The 27,501-nt window shown below is 41.4% G+C and overlaps 1 protein-coding gene and 1 long non-coding RNA gene across 4 annotated transcripts; one reads left to right on the top strand and one right to left on the bottom strand.

Moving 5' to 3' along the window:
• SNRPC (small nuclear ribonucleoprotein polypeptide C) lies at nt 6,133–21,370 on the bottom strand. 2 transcript variants are annotated; one of them, XM_005656224.3, is made up of 7 exons: nt 21,227–21,370; nt 20,838–20,880; nt 15,526–15,634; nt 11,333–11,422; nt 9,261–9,365; nt 6,907–6,963; nt 6,133–6,482 (listed from the first exon to the last, which is right to left on the bottom strand). In XM_005656224.3, the coding sequence occupies exons 1-7, from the start codon at nt 21,232–21,234 to the stop codon at nt 6,358–6,360; spliced, it is 537 nt and encodes a 178-aa protein (XP_005656281.1). In that variant the 5' UTR covers nt 21,235–21,370; the 3' UTR covers nt 6,133–6,357. The 2 variants fall into 2 exon arrangements, with proteins under 2 accessions (XP_005656281.1, NP_001177132.1); NM_001190203.1 differs by lacking the exon at nt 6,907–6,963 and having other exon boundaries at nt 21,227–21,277.
• LOC106507687 lies at nt 21,503–23,934 on the top strand. 2 transcript variants are annotated; one of them, XR_002345651.1, is made up of 3 exons: nt 21,503–21,572; nt 22,449–22,548; nt 23,743–23,934. It is a non-coding gene; the product is annotated as an uncharacterized LOC106507687 (long non-coding RNA). The 2 variants fall into 2 exon arrangements; XR_001303864.2 differs by having other exon boundaries at nt 21,503–21,583.

Genomic DNA, 27,501 nt, shown 5'->3' with positions numbered 1-27,501 from the left:
GGCACCACAACAAGAACTCCAATGTTAAATTTTTCTAAATAAATAATTAACAGACAATGCATTCATGTGCCTATCTCTTAGTCATGGCAAGTTCAACTTTCCCCTTAAGTCCCCAAATTACCTTTTAATTTACTTACTAATTTTTAGGGTCTCAGGTATGGCATATGGAAGTTTCCAGGCTTGAGTCGAATCAGAGCTGCAGCTGCCAACCTACACCACAACTCACAGCAACATCAGATTGTTAACACACTCAGTGAGACCTGGGATCGAACCTGCATCCTCATGGGTACTAGTCAGGTTCATTTCTGCTGAGGCAGGACAGGAACTCCCCCATTGGCGTTACTTGATTGTCACAGCTTCTTCAGCTCCAAGTCTGGTACACAGGAGGCAAAAAGAAAACCTGGAGAGCGTAATATGTCGTTCCGTTCCCCAGGTCCCAAGTTCCCCAGCAAGTCTGCCTTCTCTCCACCTTTCAGGGTTTCTTATGCTTTTTAGTCATATATAATGTCCAGGGTTTCAGATGTAAGAAAAGAGAAATGACATCAATTCCTTCCTTCTGGAAGCAGAACTCAGTACGTTTTTAAAAACCTTTTATTTCAAAGTAATTATAGACTCACAGGAAGTTAAGATAACACAGAGAAGCCCAAGTACCCTTCACCAGCTTTCCAGCAACGGTTACATCTTACGTAACTATGGTACATTGTAAAACCCAAGAAACCGATACTGGCATGTGTGTGCCCAAGAGCGTATGTTTGTGTCTCTTTAATCAGGAATGTAGACTTGAGTAACTACTACCACGACACAGAGACAGGACTATTCCACCACCACAAAGATCTCCTTCATGCTCCCCCTTTATAGTCACTCCCTGCTCCCCCACCACCCCCAACACCCTTGCTAACCCTTGGCAACTACCAATTTGGTCATCTCAATAATGTCATTTATATAGGGAATCATGCAGTAGGTGACCTTTTCAGAATGGCTTTTTTCACTCAGCATACTGCCCTTGAGATCCATCCAAATTGCTGAATCAATAGTTCATTCTTTTTTTTTTTTTATTGCTGACACGGTCCACAATCCATATGTGCTTTAAACACCTAGGTGATCAATTTCAGACCCAGTATCTTCCCTCATCTGCTTGGTAGGATGGCCACATATCTAAATTCATGACTAAAGATACATTTGTACATACTCTGCTTTGTACAAATGAAAGAGGACATACATAATGCCCAAAGAAAGATTATGCAAACTAGGAAAGACAGTTCATAAAAAACTCAAAAGCACGAGGGTTGAGTAGCAAAGAGATAAAACTGCTGTCTATAGTTTTCTTGAGTAGTGTCTAGTTTGTGGTAGCTATGACTTCAAAACAACTTGACTTATAACAAAGTGCACATACTTAAGGTGTACAGGAATTCCCTCATGGCTCAGCAGGTTAAGGATCCAGTGTTGTCACTGCAGAGGATCAAGTCACTGCTGTGGCATGGGTTCGATCCCTGGCCTGGGAACTTCCATATGCCACAGGCACAGCCAAAAAATAAAGTGTACAGTTTTTAGTTTTGACATGTATACACATCTGTGAAGACATCACATCAAGATAATAAAATATCTGCCATGCTCAACAGCACTAGCTGTTTGGAGCAACACTGGCCTTGCTGCTCTAATAGAATAAGTAGACTCCCACTTCAAGGTCCCTGTACTTACTGGAAAGCTTGAGCCCTAGACATTTGCCTAACTTCCCCCAACAACTATTCACTGTCTTTCCCACAGAGTCATCTCTGATCTGGCACTCCCTATGCCACTTAACCTGCTTTATTTTTCTTTATGGCATGTACCACCTAACATTGGTATTTTTGTTTATTGTCTGTCATCCCCTTTAGAATGTAAGCTCCACAGGGAGTTCCCTGTGGCATAGTGGGTTAAGGACCTGGTGCTGTCACTGCAATGGCTTAGATCGCTGATGTGGTGTGGGTTCTATCCCCAGGAACTTCCATATGCTGAGGGCTTGGACAAAAGAAAAAAAAAAGAGAGAGAATGTAAGCTCCCTAGGAGAAGGAAGGACTTTGTTTTACAATCATGTTCCCATCACTCAGAACAGTGTCCAAATGCAGAGCAATGTTAGAGGGGCAGACCTGAGGCAGGCTAGCAGGACAAGTTCATCAATTATTACTCTCCTCCTAGAGCACCTTTTATCAGTTAGGTAGGTTCAGCTGCATATGACAGAAAACTCAAGATAACAGATGGCTTCCATAAAAAAGATGTTTACTTCTCCTTCACATACAAGTCTAAGGTAGGCAGTACATGGTACCTCTCCAGTCACTAGGGACCTATGTTCTTTCTATCTTGCCAACATCATCTTTAGTTGCCAATTCATGGTTCAAGAGGTTGCCTGCATTTCAAACAAACATCATATCCACATTCCTGACAACAGAAAAAAGGGCAGAAAAAAGGCATGTTCTCTCCTGCCACATGGCCTCACCTAGCTACAGCTATGGGAAATGTGCTATAAAAATTACACAGGCTATTATTAAGGATGGTAAAAGATACTGGGGTGGGCAATCAGTAATGTCTAATCACTACTCCAGGCTCTTCCTTTTGTCCTCTTTACAAGCTTCTACCTACCAGCAGAGGCCCAAGAGATAAAAGGCATGAAGAGGGGGAAAATATAGCAATTGAGTATAAAGGTAAAATTCTTTATCCTACCTTTTACTTCTTTAGTCTTTCAACAAGTACTAGGATGTGATGTTTAGGCAACAAAGAGCAGGGGTAGATGAGGAAACTTGTTTCTTGGGGTCACTGTGAAAGCTAACTACTTACAAACAGGAGTTCCTGGTGGCCTAGAGTTTAAGGATCCAACTTTGTCACTGCTGTAGCTCAGGTCACCACTATGGTGTGGGTTTGATTCCTAGCCTGGAACCTTCATATGCTGCAGGCTCGGCCAAAAAAAAATAGTAAGTACTTACAAAGGACTCTGAGACTTTGGCCTCTGTTGAGGTTAACGAATCTGACTAGGAACCATGAAGTGGTGGGTTTGACCTCCGGCCTCGCTTAGTGGGTTAAGGACCCAGCGTTGCCGTGAGCTGTGGTGTAGGTCACAGACACAGTTCGGATCCCGAGTGACATGGCTCTGGCAGAGGCAGGCGGCTACAGCTCCGATTAGACCCCTAGCCTGGGAATTGCCATATGTCACGGGTGTGGCCCTAGAAAAGACGGGAAAAAAAAAAAAAAAAAAAAAGGTTTTCATGTAAAACAATATACCAGGCAAGCCTTCAGAACACACTGCCAGAGAAACCTAAGGTAGGCCAGGCTTTTTTTCTTCTGTTCACCAAATAAAAGATATCATCTGACTGAAGCTATATAATTGGGACAAACACTTAATCACTACTGGACTTGTTCCATACAAGATGACCAAATTATCCTGTGGCTCAATGCAAGGATCCCATTTCTCATGCAGCCTGGAATCAAGGGGACTGGCATTCTGACAAACCATTAAAGCCAGGCAGTAGACATGATGACAGCTTAGACTTTAACTACCCTCCCGATGGCCCTGGATCTGTTCACAGAAAAGGAAATACGTTATTCCACACTGACACTAACTTCTTCATTTCTTGATGTCTATTAGTATTCTGGTTTGCACCTATAAAAATTCTCACGTTACAGCAGACTATTTCATTTCAATTTGTCTTTTTAGGGCTATACCCCCAGCACATGGAGGTTCCCAGGCTAGAGGTCAAATCATGGCTGTACTATTGGCTTATGCCACAGCAACACCAGATCCGAGATGCATCTGTGACCTACACCACATCTCACAGCAACAGAGTCTCCAACCCACCGAGCGAGGCCAGGGATCAAACCTGTGGCCTCATGGATGCTAGTCAGATTCACTTCCGCTGAGCCACGACGGGAACTCCTTGACTCATATTTTAGAATTAAAACCAGGTGTCTAGGAGTTCCTGTCGTGGTGCAGGGTTAACGAATCCGACTAAGAACCATGAGGTTGCGGGTTCGATCCCTGGACTTGCTCAGTGGGTTAACGATCCGGCGTTGCCGTGAGCTGTGGTGTAGGTTGCAGACGCGGCTCAGATCCCGCATTGCTGTGGCTCTGGCGTAGGCTGGCAGCTACAGCTCCAATTGGACCCCTAGCCTGGGAACCTCCATATGCCGTGGGAGCGGCCCAAGAAATGGCAAAAAGACAAAACAAACAAACAAACAAACAGATGTCTAAAGGCATAAATCAACAGCAGTAAATAGGTTCATCTTCTTCACAGCCTCTTACAAAGGAAGTGTCTTCTAATCTTTCACTGTAATAGTTTGCCCTAGAAGGAGTTAAGAAACAAAATAAAAAGAACTTATTTATTCCCACTTTTGATCACCTTAGCTAAATATGTTAAACTTTTAAGTTATCATGTGGTTTTTCTGAAACTATATAAAACAATTTCTTCAGCTAGAAATGTTTCTAGAGTGGATTTTTCAACCTTAAGAACATACTGTGGAAAAAGCTTCCCTTTAGGAAAATCTGGGTTATTGCCAAGTATCTGAGGCTATTTTAAAAACTTAGATAGGTATATCTGTGGGCTTTATGTACACACAGGCTCTTTGCCCCACGCCTGACAGAGTTGTCCAAACCAGAAACCTGCTGAGTCACATGTAAACTCAACTGGCAGTATCCCCTAACAAACACTTAAGTCTGAAGAAGATTTTAAAAACAAATCTGAGCTATAAAAGTCAGACATATAAACTACCAATTTCTGAGACTCAAGACCTTCTTTAAAAATGTGACAATAAACAACTAAGAAGCAACAAGCAATCCTGGCAAAAAGTTCAGACTAGGAAATTGACTCAGCTCTACAGAGGCTGAATATAAAGATCATCTCACTGTAAGGAACTCTTATTTCTAACCTGTTTACAAAAGGACAGCAGCAAAAAACACAGTGTTAGGTGAACAAACCAAGGTGCAGAATAATGTGCATCCCCATCAGTACAGAACTTCCTTCTTCTGGAATATGCCACTTTGTGGATCCATCATACTTGATAAATCAGCCCTCTGTCATGGACATGTATGTGACTTCCAGTCTTTTGCTGCAGTGCATAATCTTGTACACATGTCACTCTGTACATGTACCAGTCTATCTGGAGGATAAATTCCTAGATGTGGAAATGCTAAGTCAGGGGATATAGAAATCCTGTAATTCTGAAAGATAACTGCCACATCCTCCCCGGAGGTTCTAACAATTTTCACTCCCACTTGCAGTGTGAAATAGGAGTTTAGTTTTTATACTGAACTGAATATGAACAGTGTCAATAGCTTATTATAGATGGCTCCCTGAAAATACCTCTGTTTTATAGCGTGGTAATATAACAAATGACGTTCTAAAGATACTTTCTGCACCATGGAAATCTGTGTAATTTTTCTATTACTAACAGAAAATTTTCTAACTATTTAAAGTCCAAGAAAAAGAGGAGCTGAGAGAAAGGAGAAGTTGGGGTTAAAGCAATTCTTGCTATTCTTAGCTGACATGCACTTACTGTGAAGGCTTTTTCCCTACTTCAGCATAAAAGACTTCAAAATTTCCACTTACTACACAATGTATTTATTATTCATGTGAAAATTAACCATGTGCTATTTATTACTTTAATCAACAAAAGCTCTACAAGGAGTTCCCATCGTGGCTAAGTGGTTAACGAACCTAACTAGTATCCATTGAGAATGTGGGTTCAATCCCTGGCCTTGCTCAATGGGTTAAGGATCCAGCGTTGCCATGAGCTGTGGTGTAGGTCGCAGATGCAGCTCAGATCCCATGTTGCTGTGGTCATGTTGGAGGTCAGCAGCTATAGCTCCGATTAGACCCCCTAGCCTGGGAACCTCCATGGGCTGCTGGTACGGCCCTAAAAAGACAAGCCAAAAAAAAAAAAAAAAAAAAAAAAAGCTCTACAAATGTTAGGTTTACCGAAGTCTTTGCACAAGAGAACTTTACTAAATAAAGAAAAGGTACCCAAAGGGACCCACCCTACAGCTAAGGGAAAAGAATGCCACGCAGAGGGCATGCTGAGGAGAGAATGAGTTAGAGAAACACAACTGGGATGCCTCATCTTCTTTATAATACAAAAAGAACACAGAAGGGAGAAAAAAGGAACACGTTTTTAACTAAAAGAGTTGACAATTTTATTTTCACATTTCACAATACAAATGAAAATTGCTTTTTGTCCCACTACTCCCCTCCAAAACTACTCTCTCTTTGATAGGAAGGGGGAGGAGTCTTCCTTGTCATGCTGTTGGAAAACACCCAGAGTCACAGCACCATGATCTCCTGGTGAAGCAGAACAAGTAACATAAAACTGATATAAAGAGGCTCCCCAATCTCCTTATCTGTCTGGCCGAGTCATTCCTGGCCGAGTGGGCACCATCATGGGGCGGGCGGGAGGTCTCATCATTGGGGGCCCAGGCATCATTGGCATGTGGCCTCCCATAGGCGGCCTCATTCCAGGAGCTGCAGGCAAAACAAAGAAAAGGAAAAAAAACAGTCAGAAAATACTACAAATGAGAGCTTGATGGGACTTCTATTAAAGACAAAAAAAAGTAGCCCCCCCTGCAAAATGCTGGAAAAAAGACATACTTGACAGAAGAAATGCAACGAATTCATCACATTTGTAAATTACTTAGACATTCTCAAACAAAAAAACAAAAAGGTCAACACAAGAACCGTATGGGAATCATGATCTAATGATAGTAAGGGGGAAACTATTAATAGACTGCTTTCCAGAAATCACCAGGGACTAGTTCCCTAAATTGACCTTTTTCTCACTCAGGGAAATTCACAACTATGTCACATGTTACTCAGTCAGCTCTTTTAATCAGTTCTATCCACCAGGAGCTATTTCATGAATGTACACAGGCACAGAGGACAATCTTACCACTAAGCGTTTGTTCGGAGTTGTAGGAAAGGTGAGCAGGAGGCCCATGCTGAGAACCTGTTAGTAACCATACTTAGCTCAAGTCAAGAAAAATAATAGGCAATAATGTGATTCATAACAATTAGCACACACACACACAAATCTGATTTTTCTAATGCATTTCAGAAACTATTAATAATTTTTTTTGAAAGTTCCATCAATATACCAGTCAAATAAATGAGCCAGGGAAGGGAGGGCAAGCAGACAGGTGGGGGCTGGGGAGGAATACAGGAAGCTTCGTGGGACAGGTGACATTCTACTTCCTCAGCTGGGTGGTGGGTTCACGGTATTAATTATATTATTATGCCTTATAATTTTCATGTTACGTATCTTCTTTGTAAATATCAAATTTTACCTAATTATTTTTCAACTAAGTAATTTTTATTAAAGGCCTGCACTAAATGGTTCAAGAGAAAACTGTTGAAAGTTGAATATAGCCTTATCACAAAAAGTAAACACAAGTATATGCAAAGACACAAAATCCAACAGGTACAGTTTTTTGTTTTTTTTTTTGGTCTTTTTGTCTTTTAGGGCCACACCTGTGGCATATGGAGGTTCCCAGGCCAGGGGTTGAATCGGAGCTGTAGCCACCGGCCTACGCCAGAGCCACAGCAACTCAGGATCTGAGCCATGTCTGTGACCTACACCACAGCTCAAGGCAACACCGGATCCTTAACCCACTGAGTGAGGCCAGGAATCGAATCCAAGTCCTCATGGATGCTAGTCAGGTTCGTTAAGCACTGAGCCATAATGGAGACTCCCAGAATTTTTCAAGATAAATTTCAACAGAAACAGAAAATACTAAACTTCTAAATAACTTATTTTAAAAAAATCCCTCCATAACATCACTTGTATTCAGCATTTCTTAGAAGAAACTGATCTAGACCAAAGATTGAAAACGAGGCACCTGAAAACTCGTTTGCTTTGTACTCCATTATGTATTAAATTTTAGTTGTCAACACTGGCTACTAATGTCTTATTACTGATAAGTAATTCTAGATTCTTTTTTTGTTTTATTTTAGAAATGTTCAAACACACACCAGCATAGGAAAAAGAATATAATGAACATCCATGTACCCATCATCCAGCTTCAACAAATACCCACCCATGGCCAACCTCATTTATCTTGTCCCCATTCACTCTTATCCCTGCCCACCCCCCAACTTCTCAATTGTTTTAATGCAAATACCATAATTTTATTATTTTATTCCAGCTAAAAACAACAACAAAATACTCAGGAGAACTGGCAATACCCAGTCTGCATTTTCAAACCTCAACCACAGGCTGATGCTGAGCTCTCGAAGCCTCCTTTAGATGGGTCATGCATTCCCAGCTCATATCCTTAATTCCTCTAGGAATTTGAATTTGTGACCCCAATTTAAGAATGTAAAAGACATCTAAATCACTCTGATTGTGCTTTCGGTTCACAAGCCAGTTAAGGCAGGAGGACGACCTCTCTACATCCCTGTAATACGATACCCACAGAGAACATCCTGAATCCTTCTGGCTAGGAAGCTACTCTAATACCTTTGTAGAAAAAGAACTGTTACTATGAAAACTAAGCTGATACTAAGACTCAGGCAAATCATTCCTCACAAGTTCTCACAAATTTGGTAGGTAAGACAATCATCAACAATTGCAACTAAATTTCCTCATACCCTTTAGTGAAACTAAAGTTGGTAAAGAAGCATCATGGGTATGGCTTATTGCTTAATACAAGAAACATATGCTGCTCTAATCAGTAGGCTCATTCTCAAAGCAAAGGCCCTGACCAGGTATCAGAAAAATCTGCAAATTAATGTACATTTATGTATATGTTAAAATTCTGAGGTAGAAGTTTTTTTTTTCCTCCTTGTTGAATAAAAAGACTAACTACCAAGCCTAAAGCCTTTTTCTTATATACTAATTTGGCCTAGTTAAACTGCAGGATTAAATAAACCATAAGGGGTAGCTCTGCTCCAAATCAAAACTGAGAAGATTAGCAGCATAAAGATCAATCTATTCTTCCCTTTATTCTGAGTGGAACAAGCTCTTCCACCCTTCTCTTATCATAAATGGCCAAAAGTCAAAAGTCAGGAGGGGCCAGCAAGCAGGAGGTGGGGGCAGAAGGAAAAAAGAGTCTTAGCTTGCTTTTAGTATCCAGGGTCTTTGGAAACCATCTAATTACACTAATAAACCTTCTTTTTTTATCATTATAGATTCACCAAATGTTGTTTGTTTCAATAACACATTTAGACAGCTAATTAAGAATTCCATTTAAATGGAGAACTAGGACACAATGGAGCATCCTAGAAGGAAAAGAGGTTCAAACTTACCAGGTCCCACGGGCATCATCCCAGGAGGAGGGGGGCCCATCATTGGCATCATGGGAGGGCCCCCCATGTGGGGTGCTGGCATCATACCAGGACGAGGAGGACCCGCTAAAAGAAAAAATGGGGCCTGAGATTGAGATATGCTTGCATAACAACATTTTCTCTTATTAATGAAACAGGGCCTCAAGGTCTGGCCCAAATTCTGTAACCGTTCTGTAACTGCTCATAGTTTCTTTTATAGCAGTAGATCCACAAAAATCGAATGCTACAAAACTTTATTTACATTATGACTAAAAAAAAACAAGAACAATCCTGCTTAGACAGAAGTGGAAGACAAAGACAAGTTCCCTTGGTTAAAAAATTCCAGCAGTTTTAGGAGTTCCCGTCATAGCACAGCAGAAAAGAATCCCACTAGGACCCATGAGGTTGCAGGTTCGATCCCTGGCCTCGCTCAGGGGGTTAAGGATTGGGCGTTGCCATTGGTGTGGGTCGCAGACGTGGCTCGGATCTGGCGTTGCTGTGCTGTGGTGTAGGCCGGCAGCTGTAGCTCTGATTAGACCCCTAGCCTGGGAACCTGTGGGTGCAGCCCTAAAAAGACAAAAAAATTCCAGCAGTTTTGGAGTTCCCTGGTGACACAGCACATTAAGGATCCGATGTTGTCACTGTTGCGGTGCAGGTTTAATCCCTAACCCAGGAACTTCTGTATGCTGCAGGTGCAGTCAAAAAAAAAAAAGAAAGAAAGAAAGAAAACAAACAAAAACCTAGGTTTCCCCCCTCACAACTTTTTAGGGCCACACTCGCAGCATAAGGAAGTTACCAGGTTAGGGGTTGAATTGGAGTTGCAGCTGCCAGCCTATGCCACAGCCACAGGAACAGCAACGTAGGACCCAAGCCTCGTCTGCGACCTACTCCACAGCTCACAGCAACGCCAGATCCTTAACCCACTGAGCGAGGCCAGGATCAAACCTGCATCCTTACGGATCCTAGTCAGGTTCGTTACCGACGAGCCACAATGGGAACTCCCACAAAAAGCTAGGTTTCAGAGAGTTTTGGAAATATGAAAATGTACATGCAGAGACATTCCTTACAGTATCATTTACAATAGCAACAATCTGGAAAGACTTAAATATCCAACAATAAATATGGTAACATTAATCATAATACATTCATACCACCGACTATTCTACTTAAAATGGAGCTGACTGCCAGCCAATCAGGACAGAGTAGGAGAGAGCAATGACTAAAGCTGCTATTAGTTGAGGCCTGACCAGTTCCCAGGACGGCAGGATTCCATGAAGGGTTTGGTGGGTTACTAGCAGTCTACCTGCATCAGTGTTCGACTATATTATACACAGACTACTACTTTTTTTTCTGACCTTGCCCACGGCATGTGGAAGTTCCTGAGCCAGGGAATCAACCTCATACCACAGCAGTGACAATGCCAAATCCTTAACCTGGGAACCTTAACCTGCTTGCCACAGAGAATTCCAACAGGCTACTTCTCTATGTTTATAGCCACAATTATTTACAGGACTACATTTTAGGTCTGAGTTCAATTTCAATCTGAACCCTCCCAGGAGGGCCAAAGAACTTGGCCCGGTTACTCAATCTCTTCTTGTCTGTCATGCAGAAACAGCAAATATTCCCAGGGAGTTGAGGCCTTTGATCCATTCCTCTTTTAACTATCAATTTTTGTCTTTCACGAGGTATTTGTATTAGGGTTAGATGGGTTAGAAGATAAAGACTGAGGAATTTATCAGCTACTCAGTCCTCCAGTATTGTACTCAAAGCAGTAAATAATTTAGTGGACTCAGCAATACCTCTTTGTACATCGGCTCATCTAAACCCAGGTACATTCTGAGTTTTCCACTGAATCTCGGATTAACCTGAGATGCCACAAATATAATATCCTAGTAAAATGCAATCAGGAGGTAACTCTAAAGATGTTTCAGAAATTATACCACTAAAGCTGTTTCATATTCCGACGTATTCATTTAATGAGCACTTGAAAGCCAACAAAACAAAGCACCACCTGCCCAGTTACATGCCTCAAGATCAAAACTTCATAAACTTACGGAGACTGGGAGGAGGTGGGATCATTGCCCCCGCAGGAGGAGGAGCAGAGAATGGAGTAGGAGGTATCTTTCCTTGCTGAAATGCAGCGGCTTTGAAGAGATTGAGAAAAAAATAACACACAGTGAATAAGAATTCAACAACCGATTTATTTACTTATTTATTTATCCACTTATTGTCTTGGGGTGGAGGGGAACACACCGGAGGTATATGGAAGTTCCCAGGCTAGGGGTTGAGGGTTGAATCAGAACTGTAACCGCTGGCCTACGCCACAGCCACAGCCATACCAGATCCAAGCCACAATTGTGGCCTACACCACAGCTCACAGCAATGCCAGATCCTTAATGCACTGAGCAAGGCCAGGGATCGAACCTATATCCTTACGGATACTGGTCAGATTTGTTTCCACTGAGCCATGACGGGAACTCCCAACAACCCACTTGCTGATGAAAATAACCACTTTCTTTCAAACCTTTAATGGTCCCATTATTTTACTCTAAAAAGCATCAATCTAAGATTACTACAACATGGCCTCTAAAGTTTTCAAATCAACTTCAGGTATTCACCAGCTAAAAGTGTAATTAATTGCCCTACTGATTTGGGCTTAAAAACCTTTTTATTTAGTCAGCATTTCTATGGATGAATTAACCATGAGAGACTGGAGTGAAAATCTTCCACTTATAAATGTTTTACCCAAGACAAGCAGTCATCTTTAATCTGTAGATGTAATTATACTCTGTATAATAACAAACAATCTGTAATCATACTCAATTCAAGCTGCTCATAGTTTTGTTTGAAAATACATATGATACCTGCCCAGAGGCTGGGCTTTGTAAAATGTCAATCCTTCTTACATATGCTTTCCTGCGTCAAAACAATATACCACTTTGGTTTAACAGTTTTGAAGACAATGCACTGAGTGAAGAGATGTGAAAGAAATAAAGATTTCAAAGCAAGAGCCTGCCCTGAAGAAATCTATAATCTTAAAAAATGTCCAATAGGAGGAAGGGACAGTAGGTGCCATGTCCAGCCTCGAAGATGGCAAGAAGAAGCCCCTGAAGCAGCCCAAGAAACAGGCCAAGGAGGTGGATGAGGAAGATGAGGCATTCAAGCAGGAACAGAAGAAACTCAGAGTTAAAAGCAAAGGCCGCAGGGAAAGGCCCCTTGGCCACAGGTGGAATTAAGAAATTTTGCAAAAAGTATAAACTATTTGTTCTGCCTGAGGCAATGATGTCCATTCCTGTTTAAACATCTGGATTCCCTGTTGTAACGTCTTTTGCCACCTATAGCTAGAATGAAGTGATGTCTTGAACCTATTGTACATTTAAGAATAAACTTTTGTTAAAAAATTAATTAATTAAAATTGCCCAATAAAATTACCTTTTTTCTTTCAGATAGTATGAGGTACAAATGAAAACAAAAGAAACTGAAGATCATTTATATTCGGTTTGGGAAGGGAATCATCATAAATACACTAAAATATATATTCATGAACTTTATTCCTGAATCTGTTAGCCCTTCCCAATTCAGTGCAGCCTGTAGCCCAGGTACTTCCCAATTCTACCCCACCCCCACTAGTGATAATTCACCAGGGCCAGACCCCAAAACTGACCTAGGGTGGAGATTTATGTCTCCAAATAGAATCTGTGTTCTCTAAGGGATCATATCCCTTAGAGGGGATATGGGTTTTCCAATCAAAAGGCACCTTGAACACCCTGTGTAAGGCAGCCTGCAAAGACTGAAGCAGGAGTGGTGAAGCCCCTGGCTCAGGGGCAGACTCGTCCAACGGTGCTCCCCAGGAGGTTATGTTCCTAAGGGCTCGCTTCCTCTCCTCTGACTTCCATCAAAAATGTTTATTCATCCTAAATTATTCTGGGTACAAAAAATAGCAAACATAATGCTAAACTTTAATGCAAAAAGTTTCTACCATATTTTCAAATAAAGGGAAAAGTGATTACATTATATTCTTCCCAGACAAAATGGAACAATGTCTGAGATTTGCTCCCTAATAATCCAGGGGGGGAAAGGGAGTAGAGGAGGCTATTTGCTGGCTCCCAACAAGGGTGATTTTGTCCCCTTGGGGATGCCAAGCAATGCTTGGAGGTATTTTCAGTCACAGCTGGAAGTCACTATTAGCATCTGGTGGGTAATAGGTTGCTGCTGAACATCCTACATAGGACAGCCCCCCAGTAAAGAATTAGCCAGACATAAATATCAACAGTGCTAAGTCTGAGAACCTTGGTATAAATGAAACAAGACTATTACAGTTGAGTGATGGGGCAGAGCATATCATGAGGTGGTGGTGACCATGGGAGGTTTGGTTAAAGTTGTCTGTTGTGCTTAAGTGCTGGAGAGGGTGTGGAGAAAAAGGAACCCTAGTACACTGTTGGTGGGATTGTAAATTGGTGCAACCACTGTGGAAAACAGTATGGAGATTCCTCAGAAAGCTAAAAACAGAACTACCATTTGATCCAGCAATCCCACTCCTGGGCATCTATCCAGAGAAAACCATGACTCGCAAAGACACATGTACTCCGATGTTCACTGCAGCAATATTTACAATAGCCAAGACATGGAAACAACCTAAATGTCCATCGACAAAGGAGTGGATCAAGAAGAGGTGGTACATATACAAGATGGAATATTACTCAGCTATTAAAAGGAACAAAATATCGGCATTTTTAGCAACATGGATGGACCTAGAAATTATCATGCCAAGTGAAGTCAGTCAGACAATGAGACACCAACATCAAATGCTTTCACTGACATGTGGAATCTGAAAAAAGGACAGAATGAACTTCTTTGCAGAATAGATACTGACTCACAGACTGAAAAACTTATGGTTTCCAAAGGAGACAGTTTGGGGGGTGGGGGGATGTGCTGGGGTTGTGGTATGGAAATCCTATAAAATTGGATTGTGATGATCATTGTACAACTATAAATGTAATAAATTCATTGAGTAATAAAAAAAAATTTTTTAATTAAAAAAACTAGCAGGATTTTCTATTAATCTAAGTCTGCACTGTACTAGTGTTACAGGTTTCAAGTCCCCTTGAAGGAGATTAAACCCCAAAGCCTCTGGCCATACCTCACTGTAATGCCCCTTCCCCACCTTAACCAGCCTGGGCTGCTCACTCCCTGCTAGAGAAGGAATGTCGCCCATTCCTCACCACCTCTACATAACCTGTTCCCCATGCAAATAAGGCATCCTGACCAAGCCAATCAGCAAAACAAATTGGGTCTCAACTCAGGTCCGCATCACGGGGTATAAAGACTACTGCAGAGTTGGGCCCTCGTTTTTAACCCAAGTGCACATGAGTCTTCTCTCTCCCTCCCTGAAAATGTACTTTTACTTTAATAAATTTCTAAAATGTTCGCCATTCCAATGCTTTGCTATGGCGAGACAGGGACCAAGGAAACTGTGACTGTATCACCAGGATTGGAGAGAAGCCTGCACCTAAATTTATCATTGCGAAATTAAACAAAATTATAAACTAAGAAAAAAATAAAATAAAGTTGTCTATTGTGCTTAAAATTTTCTGTGATTGCTCTGCCCCCCCCTCCCTGGCCAACTTTTTTGGCTGAGCCTGAGGCATGCGGAAGTTCACAGGCCAGGGATTGCACCTGCACCACATCAGCAACTTGGGCTGATGCAGTGACAACACCAGATACTTAACCTGCTGTACCAAAGGGGAATTCCCTGTTTTGCCTTTTTTTTTTTTTTTTTTTTTAAAAAAAAAAGCACTACCATCAAAACCATACTTGCCTGCCAGCTCTTAGTACGATGATTAGAAAAGACCATCTTTCAAATACACCAGGATAATCTAACATAGAAATGCAACATCTCCTTCTGGCAGTGCCTTGAACCCAATAATGTTCCTAACTAATGATTCTAATTAAACAAACAAAAGAAGTGGTATGTTCAGCAGGGGTCCAAAACATGCCCAGAATATTCAGTCATATCAGTTACTTCCTTTCTGATCAGTTATCTTTGATACCTGATTGCTCTAACCTCAATAATTAATATTAATGTGTTTCCATATCCCTGGGAAACCAATGACCTTCCACTTCTTGCATTCAACTCATCAGAATGCTCCTATTTATTATTCAGAATCCACTGCTTCTGTGAAAAACAACAGAGAGACAGAAAGAATGGGACCATTCTACCACATCAGAACAATAGACCGAAACATACTTGTTTTGTCAATCAGGCTCTGAGCCTGCTCTTCCATCCATTTCTGATAGTAGTCTTTCACATTCTCTTTGTGCTTCCTACCACTGCAGTGTGTCTTTCTCACAGATGGCTGTAAAACAAAAATATCAGTCAGAGAAACAAATATCCAAAACCAGGAATTTTTTTAAAGCCTTACCTTTACATAGCCTTTAGCCCCTTTAGCTGGTGGCTAAAGCATCACTTGAAAACATGATCCAGCAGTGTACTGTGGTCATTTATCTACTGTATTTATTATCTGAACATGGGCCAGCCACCTGATCTTGTAGAGAAAAAGTACTAGAACACAACCACGTTCATTTGTTTTTGTATACTCTACGTCTTCTCTGTACAACAGCAGAGTTGAGCAATTACAACAAAGACCGTATGATCCATAAACCTAAAATAATTAGTCTGGCATTTGAAAAAAAAGTCTGCAACCCGCTGATCTAGAACACAGTGCCATTTTAATGTCCTTTCACAGGTTATTCTACAGCAAAACAATATAACTTACATATATTTAAATAACTGTTCGTAGAAATATACTCTTTTAAAGGACCCTGGGTCTAGAATATAGACTGGCAGCAACCTGAGCCACAGCAGTGGCAATGCCAGATACTTAACCCACTGAACCACCAGGGAACTCCCATTTGGTCATTCTTTAACAGCTTTATTGAGATAAAAATGACATAGATGTTTGTATAACATTGTGAATGTACTTAATGGCACTGTACTGTACACTTAATGGCAAAATTTATGTTATTAATATTTTGCCACAAAAATTAATTTAAAAAAACCTTTCTTAACAATAACAAAAAAGACATGTGATAGAAATTCCCACTGTGGCTCTATGGTAATGAACCCAAGCAGTATCCATGAGGACACGGGTTTGATCCCTGGCCTTGCTTAGTGGGTTAAGGATCTGGTGTTGCAGTGAGCTATGGTGTGGGTTGGCAGCTATAGCTCCGATTCTACCCCTAGCCTGGGAACTCCCATGTGCCTCGGGTAAGGCCCTAAAAAGAACAAAAAAAAAAAAAAAAAAAAAAATTGAAACCAACTATAATGCAAAAAATAAAAATCATTTTAAAAAAATGAAATAGGAGTTCCCGTTGTGGCTCAGTGGTTAACGAATCTGACTAGGAACCATGAGGTTTCGGGTTCGGTCCCTGCCCTTGCTCAGTGGGTTAACGATCCGGTGTTGCCATGAGCTGTGGTATAGGTTGCAGACGCGGCTCGGATCCAGCGTTGCTGTGGCTCTGCGTAGGCCGGTGGCTACAGCTCCGATTCAACCCCTGGCCTGGGAACCTCCATGTGCCGCGGAAGCGGCCCAAGAGATAGCAAAAAAACAAAAAAAAAAAAAAAAAAAAAAAAAAAAAAAAAAAAAAAAAAAAAGAAATGGCAAAAATAAAAAATAAATAAATTAATTAATTAATTAAAAATTAAAAAATGAAAGAAACTTAAAAAAATATGATAAACACTGCACACTTAATCTTTTGTGGGTTGTTTTGGGGGGGGGGGGCTGAGTCCACAGCATGAGGAAGTTCGCTTGCCTAGGATCGAACCTGAGCCACAGTAGCAACTTGAGCCACTGCAGTGACACCATATCCCCAACCTGCTGCGCAAGAAAACGTTAACTTTCTTCTTTCTTTTTTTTTGCTTTTTAGAGCCACACGAGTGGCATATGGAAGTTCCCAGGCTAGGGGTCGAATCGGAGCTATAATTGCTAGTCTATGCCACAGCCACATCTGTGACCTACACCATAGCTCATAGAAATGCTGGATCCTCAACCCACTGAGCGAGGCCGGGATCAAACCCGAATCCTCATGGATACTAGTCTGGGATCGTTACCTCTGAGCCACAATGGGAACGCTCTAACCTTTTTTTAAGTTAACATTTATTTAGCTCTTATGCGTGCTAGACACCATGCTACGTAATTTACAATCAGTAAATTTAAGGTGCGTGGTACAGTGGAATACTAGTCAGAAAGAACAAATCACTGATACATGCTATACAGACAAAACTCAAAAATGTGCTGAGTAAAAGACACCAGACACACATACAGAGTATATAAGATTCCATTCATGTAAAGTTTAAAACCAGTAATAATGACCTCAAGTAATAAAAACCGTATCAGGAGTTCCCCCGTGGCGCAGTGGTTAACAAATCCGACTAGGAACCATGAGGTTGCGGGTTCGATCCCTGGCCTAGCTCAGTGGGTTAACGATCTGGTGTTGCCGTGAGCTGTGGTGTAGGTTGCAGACACGGTTGGATCTGCGTGGCTATGGCTCTGGTGTAGGCCGGTGGCTACAGCTCCGATTTGACCCCTAGCCTGGGAACCTCCATATGCCGCAGGAGTGGCCCAGGAAATAGCAAAAAGACCAAAAAAACAAAACAAAACAAAAACCCGATCAGTTGGAGCTGGGAGTGCAGGGGACTGACTGCAAAAAAGAGACAGGAACTTTCTAAAGTGATAGAAATGTTCTACATCTTGATGTATGCATCAAGTTGTAATTATCTGACAAATCATCAAACTATACTGTGTTCATCTAGTTGAGTATAAATTATAACCTAACAAAAGTACTGAAGAAAACCACAAGATTATTACCTTCTAATTATGCTTAAAGACTTGTCCAAAAACAGCAAACCAAGGCCTAGAATCCAGATCTCACTCAGATGCATCTCAGGTCTGCCTACCCATCTCCTACCTCTCTTCACATCATTGCTTCAGTGGTAGCAGATATGACCAGTCATGTGAGCAGAAATTGTCTTTTCATGGTCTACATTTCAAAATACTGTCCCCTGTCTCCCAAACCACTGCTTACACTATATAACAACGATGCCTTCAGTGAAATAACAGAATTATGCCTAAGAACAAGAAAAGTTCCAAAGTTAGAGCAATGAATGTTTTATACATTTCAAAGTCCACCACAGAGACCGCTTCAAACACCTCGGAAACTTCCTAGTTTCACAAGATACCACACTAGAACATTATTACAAGATTTCCTGATGTTTCTCACAAAGCAGTATTTGTTTTAAAGAGATCCTTTTCCATACTCTGAATTCTAGTACTAGCAACAGTGAATGTATGATAACACAGCACTGGAAAAGGATAGAAAGGTATAGCCCCCACATTAACAATTTCAGAAAATTAGGGGCTAGAGGGGGTTAGGGACATAAAACCAAAACAAAACAAAAAGACAGGCAAGCTACTACTAATACCAACTTACTGGAGGCATCTCCTCCAGGACAATCTTTATTCTTTTTACATTTTTATTTATTTATTTATTTATATCTTTTTGTCTTTTTTGCCTTTTCTAGGGCCGCTCCCACAACACATGGAGGTTCCCAGGCTAGGCTGAATCGGAGCTGTAGCCACCGGCCTACACCAGAGCCACAGCCATGCAGGATCCGAGCCATGTCTGCAACCTACACCACAGCTCACGGCAACACCAGATTGTTAACCCACTGAGCTAGGCCAGGGACCGAACCCGCAACCTCATGGTTCCTAGTCGGATTCGTTAACCACTGTGCCATGTGGGAATTCCAATCTTTAATAATATCTAGAACCATTACTTCTTTCAGAAAAACCACCTTACTTACATGTTCCACAAATCTATTAATGCTGAACTACATCTGACCATGTGTTACAAAGAATTCCCAACGATGGGAGTTCCCTTTGTGGCGCAGCTGTGACTAGGATGCAGACAAGGCTCAGATCCTATGTTGCTGAGGCACAGACCGGCAGCTATAGCTCTGATTCATGCCCTTTCGTTTATTTTTGCTGTACCCCAAGCATGTAAAGTTCCCAGGCCAGGGATCAAACCTGCCCCACAGCAGTGACAATGTGGATCCTTAAACAGCTGTGCCACAAGGGAACTCCTTGTTACCATTACTTTTAAATGAATTAGCGTATTTTAAGTTTTAATTTCAAATACATCAAATTTTGTAGCTATAACCCACTCCTTTAAAAAATACAATCCAGTAATTTTTAATAGCATAAAAGGGCTGTGAAACAGACTTGACAGTGCTGGCATGGAAGCTCTGGAGCTAGAATGTCTAGGCAAATCCAGTCAGTTATCGATACTGCCTCATTTTCCCCCTTGGTAAAATGGAAAATACTAACATTATAGGATTATCATGAGCATTAACCAAATTGATACATGTAAAATATCTGGAACACTGTCTGACACAATAAATATTCAATTTTAGTTGCTACTATTATTTGTTAAGCAGTTTTAATCCAATGAAAGTACTCACTTTCAAATTTAGGCATTTCTTTCCAATTTAATTGATTAAACATTTGAGAACCTTGACATAATCAAGTATTTGAAATTTAGGACATTTTCCTAGAATTTTTACTTGTCATATAAATTTTTTTCACCTTTAAATTTGCTAGGAGTTCCCGTCATGGCTCAGTGGTTAACAGACCCAACTAGTAACCATGAGGATGCCGGTTCCATCCCTGGTCTCACTCAGTGGATTAAAGATCCAGTGTTGGCGTGAGCTGTGGTGTAGGTCGCTCAGATCCCGAGTTGCTATGGCTGTGGCATAGGGCAGCAGCTACAGCTCCTACTTACCCCTAGCCTGGGAACCTCCGTATGCCACGGATGTGGCCCTAGATACACAAAAGACAAAATAAATAAATAAATAAAAACTTATTAAAGCTTTATTGTTCTGGGTCTTCACTGAAAACACTGACTCCTGGAAAATTAATAACTCTGAATTATAAAAGAGTTACAGGAAGAGTGGAAAAACAAACACCCCAAAGTATTTTCTCCAATCAAAATAAAAAGCACGAATTACAAAAATTTTTTTAAATCTAATTTATCGGAATCCCCTTTGTGGTGCAGTGGAAATGAACTCGACTAGTATCCATGAGGATGCAGGTTCAATCCCTGGCTTCACTCAATGGGTCAGGGATCTGGCACTGACATGAGCTGTGGTGTAGGTCGAAGATGAGGCTCCCAGGAGGCTTGTTTATTATTTATTTATTTAAGCCAACTCGAGGTATATAAAGTGCCCCAGCCAGGGACAGATCCAAGCCGCATTTTCGACCTAAGCTGCAGCTTCGGCAACGCCAGCTCCTTAACCCACTGGGCTGGGCAGTGGATCAAACCTACATCCCAGAGCTCCCAAGACGCCCTATTATTTTTTTAATTCCACATATAAGTGCTAACACAGTGTATTTGTCTTTCTCTGATTTATTTCAATAAGCATAATACTCTCTGGGTCCATCCACGCTGTTGCTAATGGCAAACATATCTGGTTCTCTGAAAGTTAACAAAAACGCTACTTACAGAGTCATGGGTGAGGTATGTATCGCAGTAGTCACAATAAAACCTGGAAAGAGGAGAAAGGTAGGAAAAAGAAAAGACGACAACCAGTTAATAAAGGCCTGTTCACTAAGGTTCTGTTCGTGTAGGTAAAATATAAAGTAAAAGACCTATTTAAAATTCGAAGACATCAAACAAAACGTCCTGACACAAACCAAGCTTTTTGGTTGCCTTAGGCAGCGCCGACCTCCGCTCTCAAAAAGGGCTATCTAGCGCTCCCGGTCTGATGCCCTCCTCCAGACCCCCTCGTTCCCCCAGGGGCCCCAGGAGCCAGAACCCGCTCTTCGCTTCCCGGGAGGGCCACGTTTAGCGACTGTGAACGCGAACACCCCCAGATTCAGGGGCCCACTCACTTGGGCATGATGCTCTTCAGGCCGTTGGCTATTCCGTTCCGCGCCGCCCGGAAGTGACGCACACAGTAGGCGCCCGCGCGAGAGAATCGATGAGTCAAAAGCGACTGCAAAAAATCCCTCCCGTCCTCCAATCCAAACGCCCGCGTGGGCGTCACCTGCGTCAGCGTGAAGCTAGGGGCGGGGTTTGTCCTACCTATCCTTAACTTTCCGGAAGGCGGGAGGGGGGGCGGTACTAAGTAGCTCCCTGAGGCTCAAGCCACGCCCATGTCCCCTAGAGTGTTGATACTCCCGGAAACATGTTTTTCATCCTTTCGAGTCATCTAATGATTGCCTGCTATACAATAAAGTCAGTATGAGGTGGGTTAGATGTAGCCAAATGCAATGGCGGGAGGGATGAAGCATGGAAGAGGGGCATTTGGCTTTAAATAAGACAGAAAACTTGCTGAGAAAGTGACAACTGAGAAATAACAGGTTTCTTAAAGCAAGAAAGCCTGGTACAAGTCGTTTTACATACGTGTCAGTAACCCTAGAGGTGATAGAATCCCAAGTTTGAGGTCCCTTCCCTGCTTTCGAGTGCATGAATTATTTAGTCTTTCTGAACCTCAATTTCCTCTTCTGAAAAATACGAATAATTCTCACCGGTGAGGCCCTGTTGGTGACCACTGAAACTGCTGAACTTTGCAGTAAACCAATTTGGTGCACGTGCAAAAAGCACAACCACTAAGAGATAGTTTTATTATTACCTGCACCTGACTTTTGCTCATTAACCTACATCACCTTCCCTAATAAAAGTCATGAGGGTGTTCCCATAGTGGCTGAGTGGTTAACTAATCCGACTAGAAACCATGAGGTTGCGTGTTGGATCCCTGGTCTCCTTCAGTGGGTTAAGAATCCGGCGCTGCAGTGAGCTGTGGTGTAGACCGCAGACGCAGCTCGGATCCCGCGTTGCTGTGGCTCTGGCGTAGGTGGGCGGCTACAGCTCTGATTAGACCCCTAGCCTAGGAGCCTCCATATGCCGCAAGTGCTGCTCTAGAAGACAAAAAAAAAAAGAGGAAATAATGTTGGGAACTAGGGGGGAGGACTCTTGCTTCTTTTGCTCCATATTCAAATAATAATTATAAATAGTATAATGATATAATAATAATTAATAAAAATGAATAATAAATATTTGAATATTTACTATCTCTTGGGTGCTTTGTCAAATGGAAAAAAAAATGGAAAGGACATCCTAAAATTTAAGAGTTATGCTTTTCTTGGCGGACAAAACTGAGGACTTAAGCCTGGAAGACAGCCTCTCAGCTCTGAGGAACTGCTCTGAAGAGGTAAGGGAGGAGCCAGAAAATACAGATTTACAACGAAAACCAGATTGTCAGAACATCAAAAGATTATTGTTAGCTAGAGAAAGCCAGACATCTCAATGAGTTTATCACTTTTCTATTTAGGGGAAGAGGCAAGAGTCTGGGCTCAAGGAAATCATTACTACCTAAAGCCAGTATCATGCTTTTCTCCATCCTGAATCCCCTCAAGGTGCACAGTTGGAGATAGCTGTAGTAGCTGCTGGCTTGATGGCCTCAATTATTTTCCACATTTTTCATTCACACTTTAAATGCATTAATTAATTTAATCTATTTAACAATGCTTTTATTCATATTTCAGATGAGGAAACTGAGCTCCAACAAGGTTAAATGTACCACAAAAATTAACTTCACAATGAAGTTATCAGGCTTTCACCATCCTAATACAGTGGTAAATCTTACCGTTATTAATGTAGGACAATTATTTTTGTGTGTCTCCTGCTAGGAGGCTAACATTAAGTAGACATCATCAACTATGATGTATTCTTACCAAAAATGTTTGATTTGGATCTAATAAAATATATACAATAAGCAAGAGGATCAAGCTAAAGGAAAGCAAAAAGCAGCAAACAGATTCTTGTTCTGTTCTGTGGGACATTCTTCAGAACAACTGCCTTCTTTCCTTCAAATCAAAATGTCATTCTGGGAGTTCCCGTCGTGGCGCAGTGGTTAACGAATCCGACTAGGAACCATGAGGTTGCGGATTTGGTTCCTGCCCTTGCTCAGTGGGTTAAGGATCCGGCGTTGCCGTGAGCTGTGGTGTAGGTTGCAGACGCGGCTCGGATCCCGCGTTGCTGTGGCTCTGGCGTAGGCCGGTGGCTACAGCTCCGATTCAACCCCTAGCCTGGGAACCTCCGTATGCTGCGGGAGCGGCCCAAGAAATAGCAACAACAACAAAGACAAAAAAAAAGAAAAAAAAAAGTCATTCTGTATTAAAATATTTTTAAGAGACATGACGTTCAGATGTAGTGTACGGTCCAGGGTTAGTTCTTAGTTTGGACAAACCAGCTATAAAGAACATTTGGGAAAATTGGGCCTTAATGTGCCAGTGCTAGAAACCCACATTTGTGCAAACAGCCTGAGTTGATTTCTTCTTAAGGGGAACGATTCATGAATTATGTTTTGATTTTTTTTCCTATTTTCTCTCTGTCCTGATCCTAGGCCTGTTTTGCCCTCACATCCATTCCTCGCCTTTCTCCTGCTCCTTTCAGCATGGCAGAGGAGGGGGACTCCATACAGGAAAGATGCATGTCCTTCACTCCTGTGCTGGGAGGCCTCCGTACTGAGTTGCTGGGCTCCATTAATGTGAGGCACTTCTAGAGATTGGAGGGATTGAAGAAACAGCCAAGGTATCCCCACTCCTGCCCCACCCCCAAACCAGAGTATCCATCCCCACCCCCACCCCACCTCCAACTTCTAGCAGCTGATCCAAGCCTTTGGTCTCTGGTAACACCATGTCCTTCTGCCTGTCCACTGTAAAGGTGGCAATAACTTCTTGCTATTGCTCTTCTCTCGGCTACTTCATTGTTCTGTTTTACTTTTTATCCCGGCCAATATCTACATAAACCAATTCTTTGAAGTAAATTCCCTGTATTAAATACTTCGAAAGATCTCTTTTCTAGGACTCAGAAGATGTTCAAACTGGTTCCTCCTAGTTCCTCCTAGTTCCAATGGGGATCTCCCCGCATCTTGCCTACAGCCCTCTTATCATGTAAAGCAGTGCTTTTCACACTTTCCCTCTGAGTGTCACAGGCTATGAGAGCTCATTTGTTGCCTTCATTCCCCTATATCCACAGTGAAAATTCCAAGCTAGCTTGAAATGCCCTTGAACTCTTGTGTATTAACCTAAAAACGTATAATGTTTCCAATCTACTTTATTATACATCCATGTTTTTCAATTTTTTAAGGTATTTTACACTTAAAATGAATTTTATTTAATTTTGAATAGGTGATAATACATGATGTTCCCTAGGCACACCCCCTCACCAGTTTCTTGCATGTCTTTCTAAAGATAGACTATGCATATGCAAACATAAACATATGTTTCCTGGTTCTATTTTAAATGCATAGTATTACCGTAACTTCAGTCAGTGGGTTTAGGATCCAGCATTGCTTCAAGCTGCAGTGTAAGTCACAGGTGTGGCTTGGAACCAGCATTACTTTGGCTGTGGTATAGGCCGGCAGCCGAAGCTCAGATTTGACCCCTAGCTCTGCAACTTCCATATACTGCAGGTATGGCCCTAAAAATTAATAAATAAATAATTTCCTGTCTTTTGCTATTACAATGATGCTGCAGTATCTAGTTATATGGCCTATTTGCAAGTATATTTGTGGGATACATTTCTAGAACTGGAATCACTGGGTTAAAGAGCTTTGCATGTATAAGTCTGAAAGGTACTCTGAAGTTGCCCTCCATTGTAGTTGTATTTAGTTAACAATTATGAATTTAATCATAGTTTAATAAGTTGAAATCATTTGATTTATCTTAAACTAATTCTCATATTTGGTTCATTCAAGTCCTCTTTGAGTTCATTCATAAACCAAGCTTATTGCTCAGAGTGAAATTAGGATTAATGCTAGGTAAGTATGATTTTAGGTTATTTGTTTGGGATACTCAGCATAGAGGTAGGAAGAGGACAATTTCTAGATTAAACAGGAGGAATGGGATGGCTACTAGGAAAAATTTTATGGAAAAAGGTAGGCAGGGTGATCCTATGGAATCAAATCTACATTCATAGGGGCTTGGTTTTTCTGTATAAATATGTAATTGAGGGGGTATTCAGTCTGATAAGTTAAGAAGTCATTGTTTTGTAACTTTAACTTCTCTTATGAATAAAGTTCAGCTTTTTTTTATGATTTTTATTTTTTCCTTTATAGATGATTTCTTTCTGTCAATTTTCTACTGTAGAGCATGGTGACCCAGTTACACATACATGTATAATTCTTTTTTTCTCACATTATCATGCTTCATCGTAAGTGACCAGACCTAGTTCCCAGTGCTACACAGTAGGATCTCATTGCTAATCTTCTTCTTTTTTTTTCAATGGCCACATCCTGTATATGGAAGTTCCCAGGCCGCAGATTAAATATCAGCCTTAGCAGCAACCTACACACCTTCTCAGCAGTGAAGGGAGCCAGGTTCTTTATATATATATACATAGTGAGAGAGAGAGAGAGATTTACAATGTTTTGTCAGTATCTGGTGTATAGCAGAGTGATCCAGTTATATATACATTCTTTTTCTCACATTATCCTCCATCATCTTCCATCACTAAGTGATCAGATATAGTTCCTCGTGCTATACAGCACGATCTCATTGCTTGTCCACTCCAAATGCAATAGCTTGCATCTACTAACTCCAAACTTTCAGTCCATTCCACTCCCTCCCCCCTCCTTGGCAACCACAAGTTTGTTCTCAATGTCTGTTTCTGTTCTGTGGATAGGTTCATTTGTGCCATATATGCCGCTAGATTCCAGATATGTGATATCATATGTCTTTCTCCTTCTGACTTAACTTCACTTAGTATGAGAGTCTCTAGTTCCATCCCTGTTGCTGCAATGGCATTGTTTTGTTCTCTTTTATGTCTGAGTAGTATTCCATTGTGTCTATACCAAATCTTTTTTTTTTTTTTTTTTTTGTCTGTTTGCCTTTTCTAGGGCCACTCCTGCGGCATATGGAGGTTCCCAGGCTAGGGGTCTAATTGGAGCTGTAGCTGCCAACCTATAGCAACTCGGGATCCAAGCCACATCTGCAAACTAGACCACAGCTCACGGCAACGCCAAATCCTTAACCCACTGAGCAAGGCCAGGGATCAAACCTGAAACCTCATGGTTCCTATTCGGATTCGTTAACCACTGCACCACCAAGGGAACTCCTATACCAAATCTTCTTAATCCATCCCTCTGTTGATGGACATTTAGATTGTTTCCATGTCTTGGCTATTGTGAATAGTGTTGCAGTGAACATAGGGGTGCATGTATCTCTTTCAATGAAAGCTTTGTCTGGATAGATGCCCAGGAGCGGGATTGCTGGGTCATATGTTAGTTCTATATTTAATTTTCCAAGGTACCTCCGTAGTAGTTGTACCAATTTACATTCCCAACAGTGTAGGCGGGTTCCCTTTTCTCCACACCCTCTCTAGCATTTATTATCTGTAGATTTACTAATCATGGTCATTCTGACAGGTGTGAGGTAGTACCTCAATGTAGTTTTTTTTGTTTTGTTTTTGTTTTTGTTTTTTAAGGTCTGCACTGGTGGCATATGGAGGTTCCCAGGCTAGGGGTCCAAACCGAGCTACAGCTGCTGGCCTACACCACAGCCACAGCAACACTGGATCACTGAGCGAGGCCAGGGATGGAACCTGCATCCTCATGGATCCTAGTTCGTTAACCACTGAGCCGCAATGAGAACTCCTCGATGTAGTTTTGATTTGCATTTCTCTAATAGTGAGTGATGTTGAGCATTTTTTCACATGCCTGTTGGCCATCCTTATGTCTTCTCTGGAGAAATGTCTATATACGTTTTCTGCCCATTTTTCAATTGGGTTGTTTGTTTTTTTTTTTTGCTGTTGAGTTGTATGCATCGTTTGTACATTTTGGAGATTGAGCCCTTGTTGGTTGCATCGTTTGCAACTATTTTCTCCCATTTGTAGGTTGTTTTTTATTTGTCTTTTTATGGTTTCCAGGAGCCATGTTCTTAACCAACTGCACCACAGAAGGAACTGCCAAGTTGAGCAATTTTTTTTTTTTTTAATGTTTAAGAGCCTTAAAGAGTCTATGGAGCCTTCTATTTAGACTACCTTTTCACGTCCTTTGCCTATTTGTTATATCATTAGTCTCGTCTTTGTCCTTGGATTTGTAGAGAACTCTTTATATATTAAGGAAATGAGCAAATATGTTTCCACATGTTGTTTGTCTTTG

This window comes from Sus scrofa, chromosome 7 (assembly GCF_000003025.6).
Source record: "Sus scrofa isolate TJ Tabasco breed Duroc chromosome 7, Sscrofa11.1, whole genome shotgun sequence".
NCBI classification, from domain to species: Eukaryota; Metazoa; Chordata; class Mammalia; order Artiodactyla; family Suidae; genus Sus; species Sus scrofa.
Note: the sequence above shows the minus strand (reverse complement) of the source record. Positions and strands in the feature narration are given on the sequence as shown.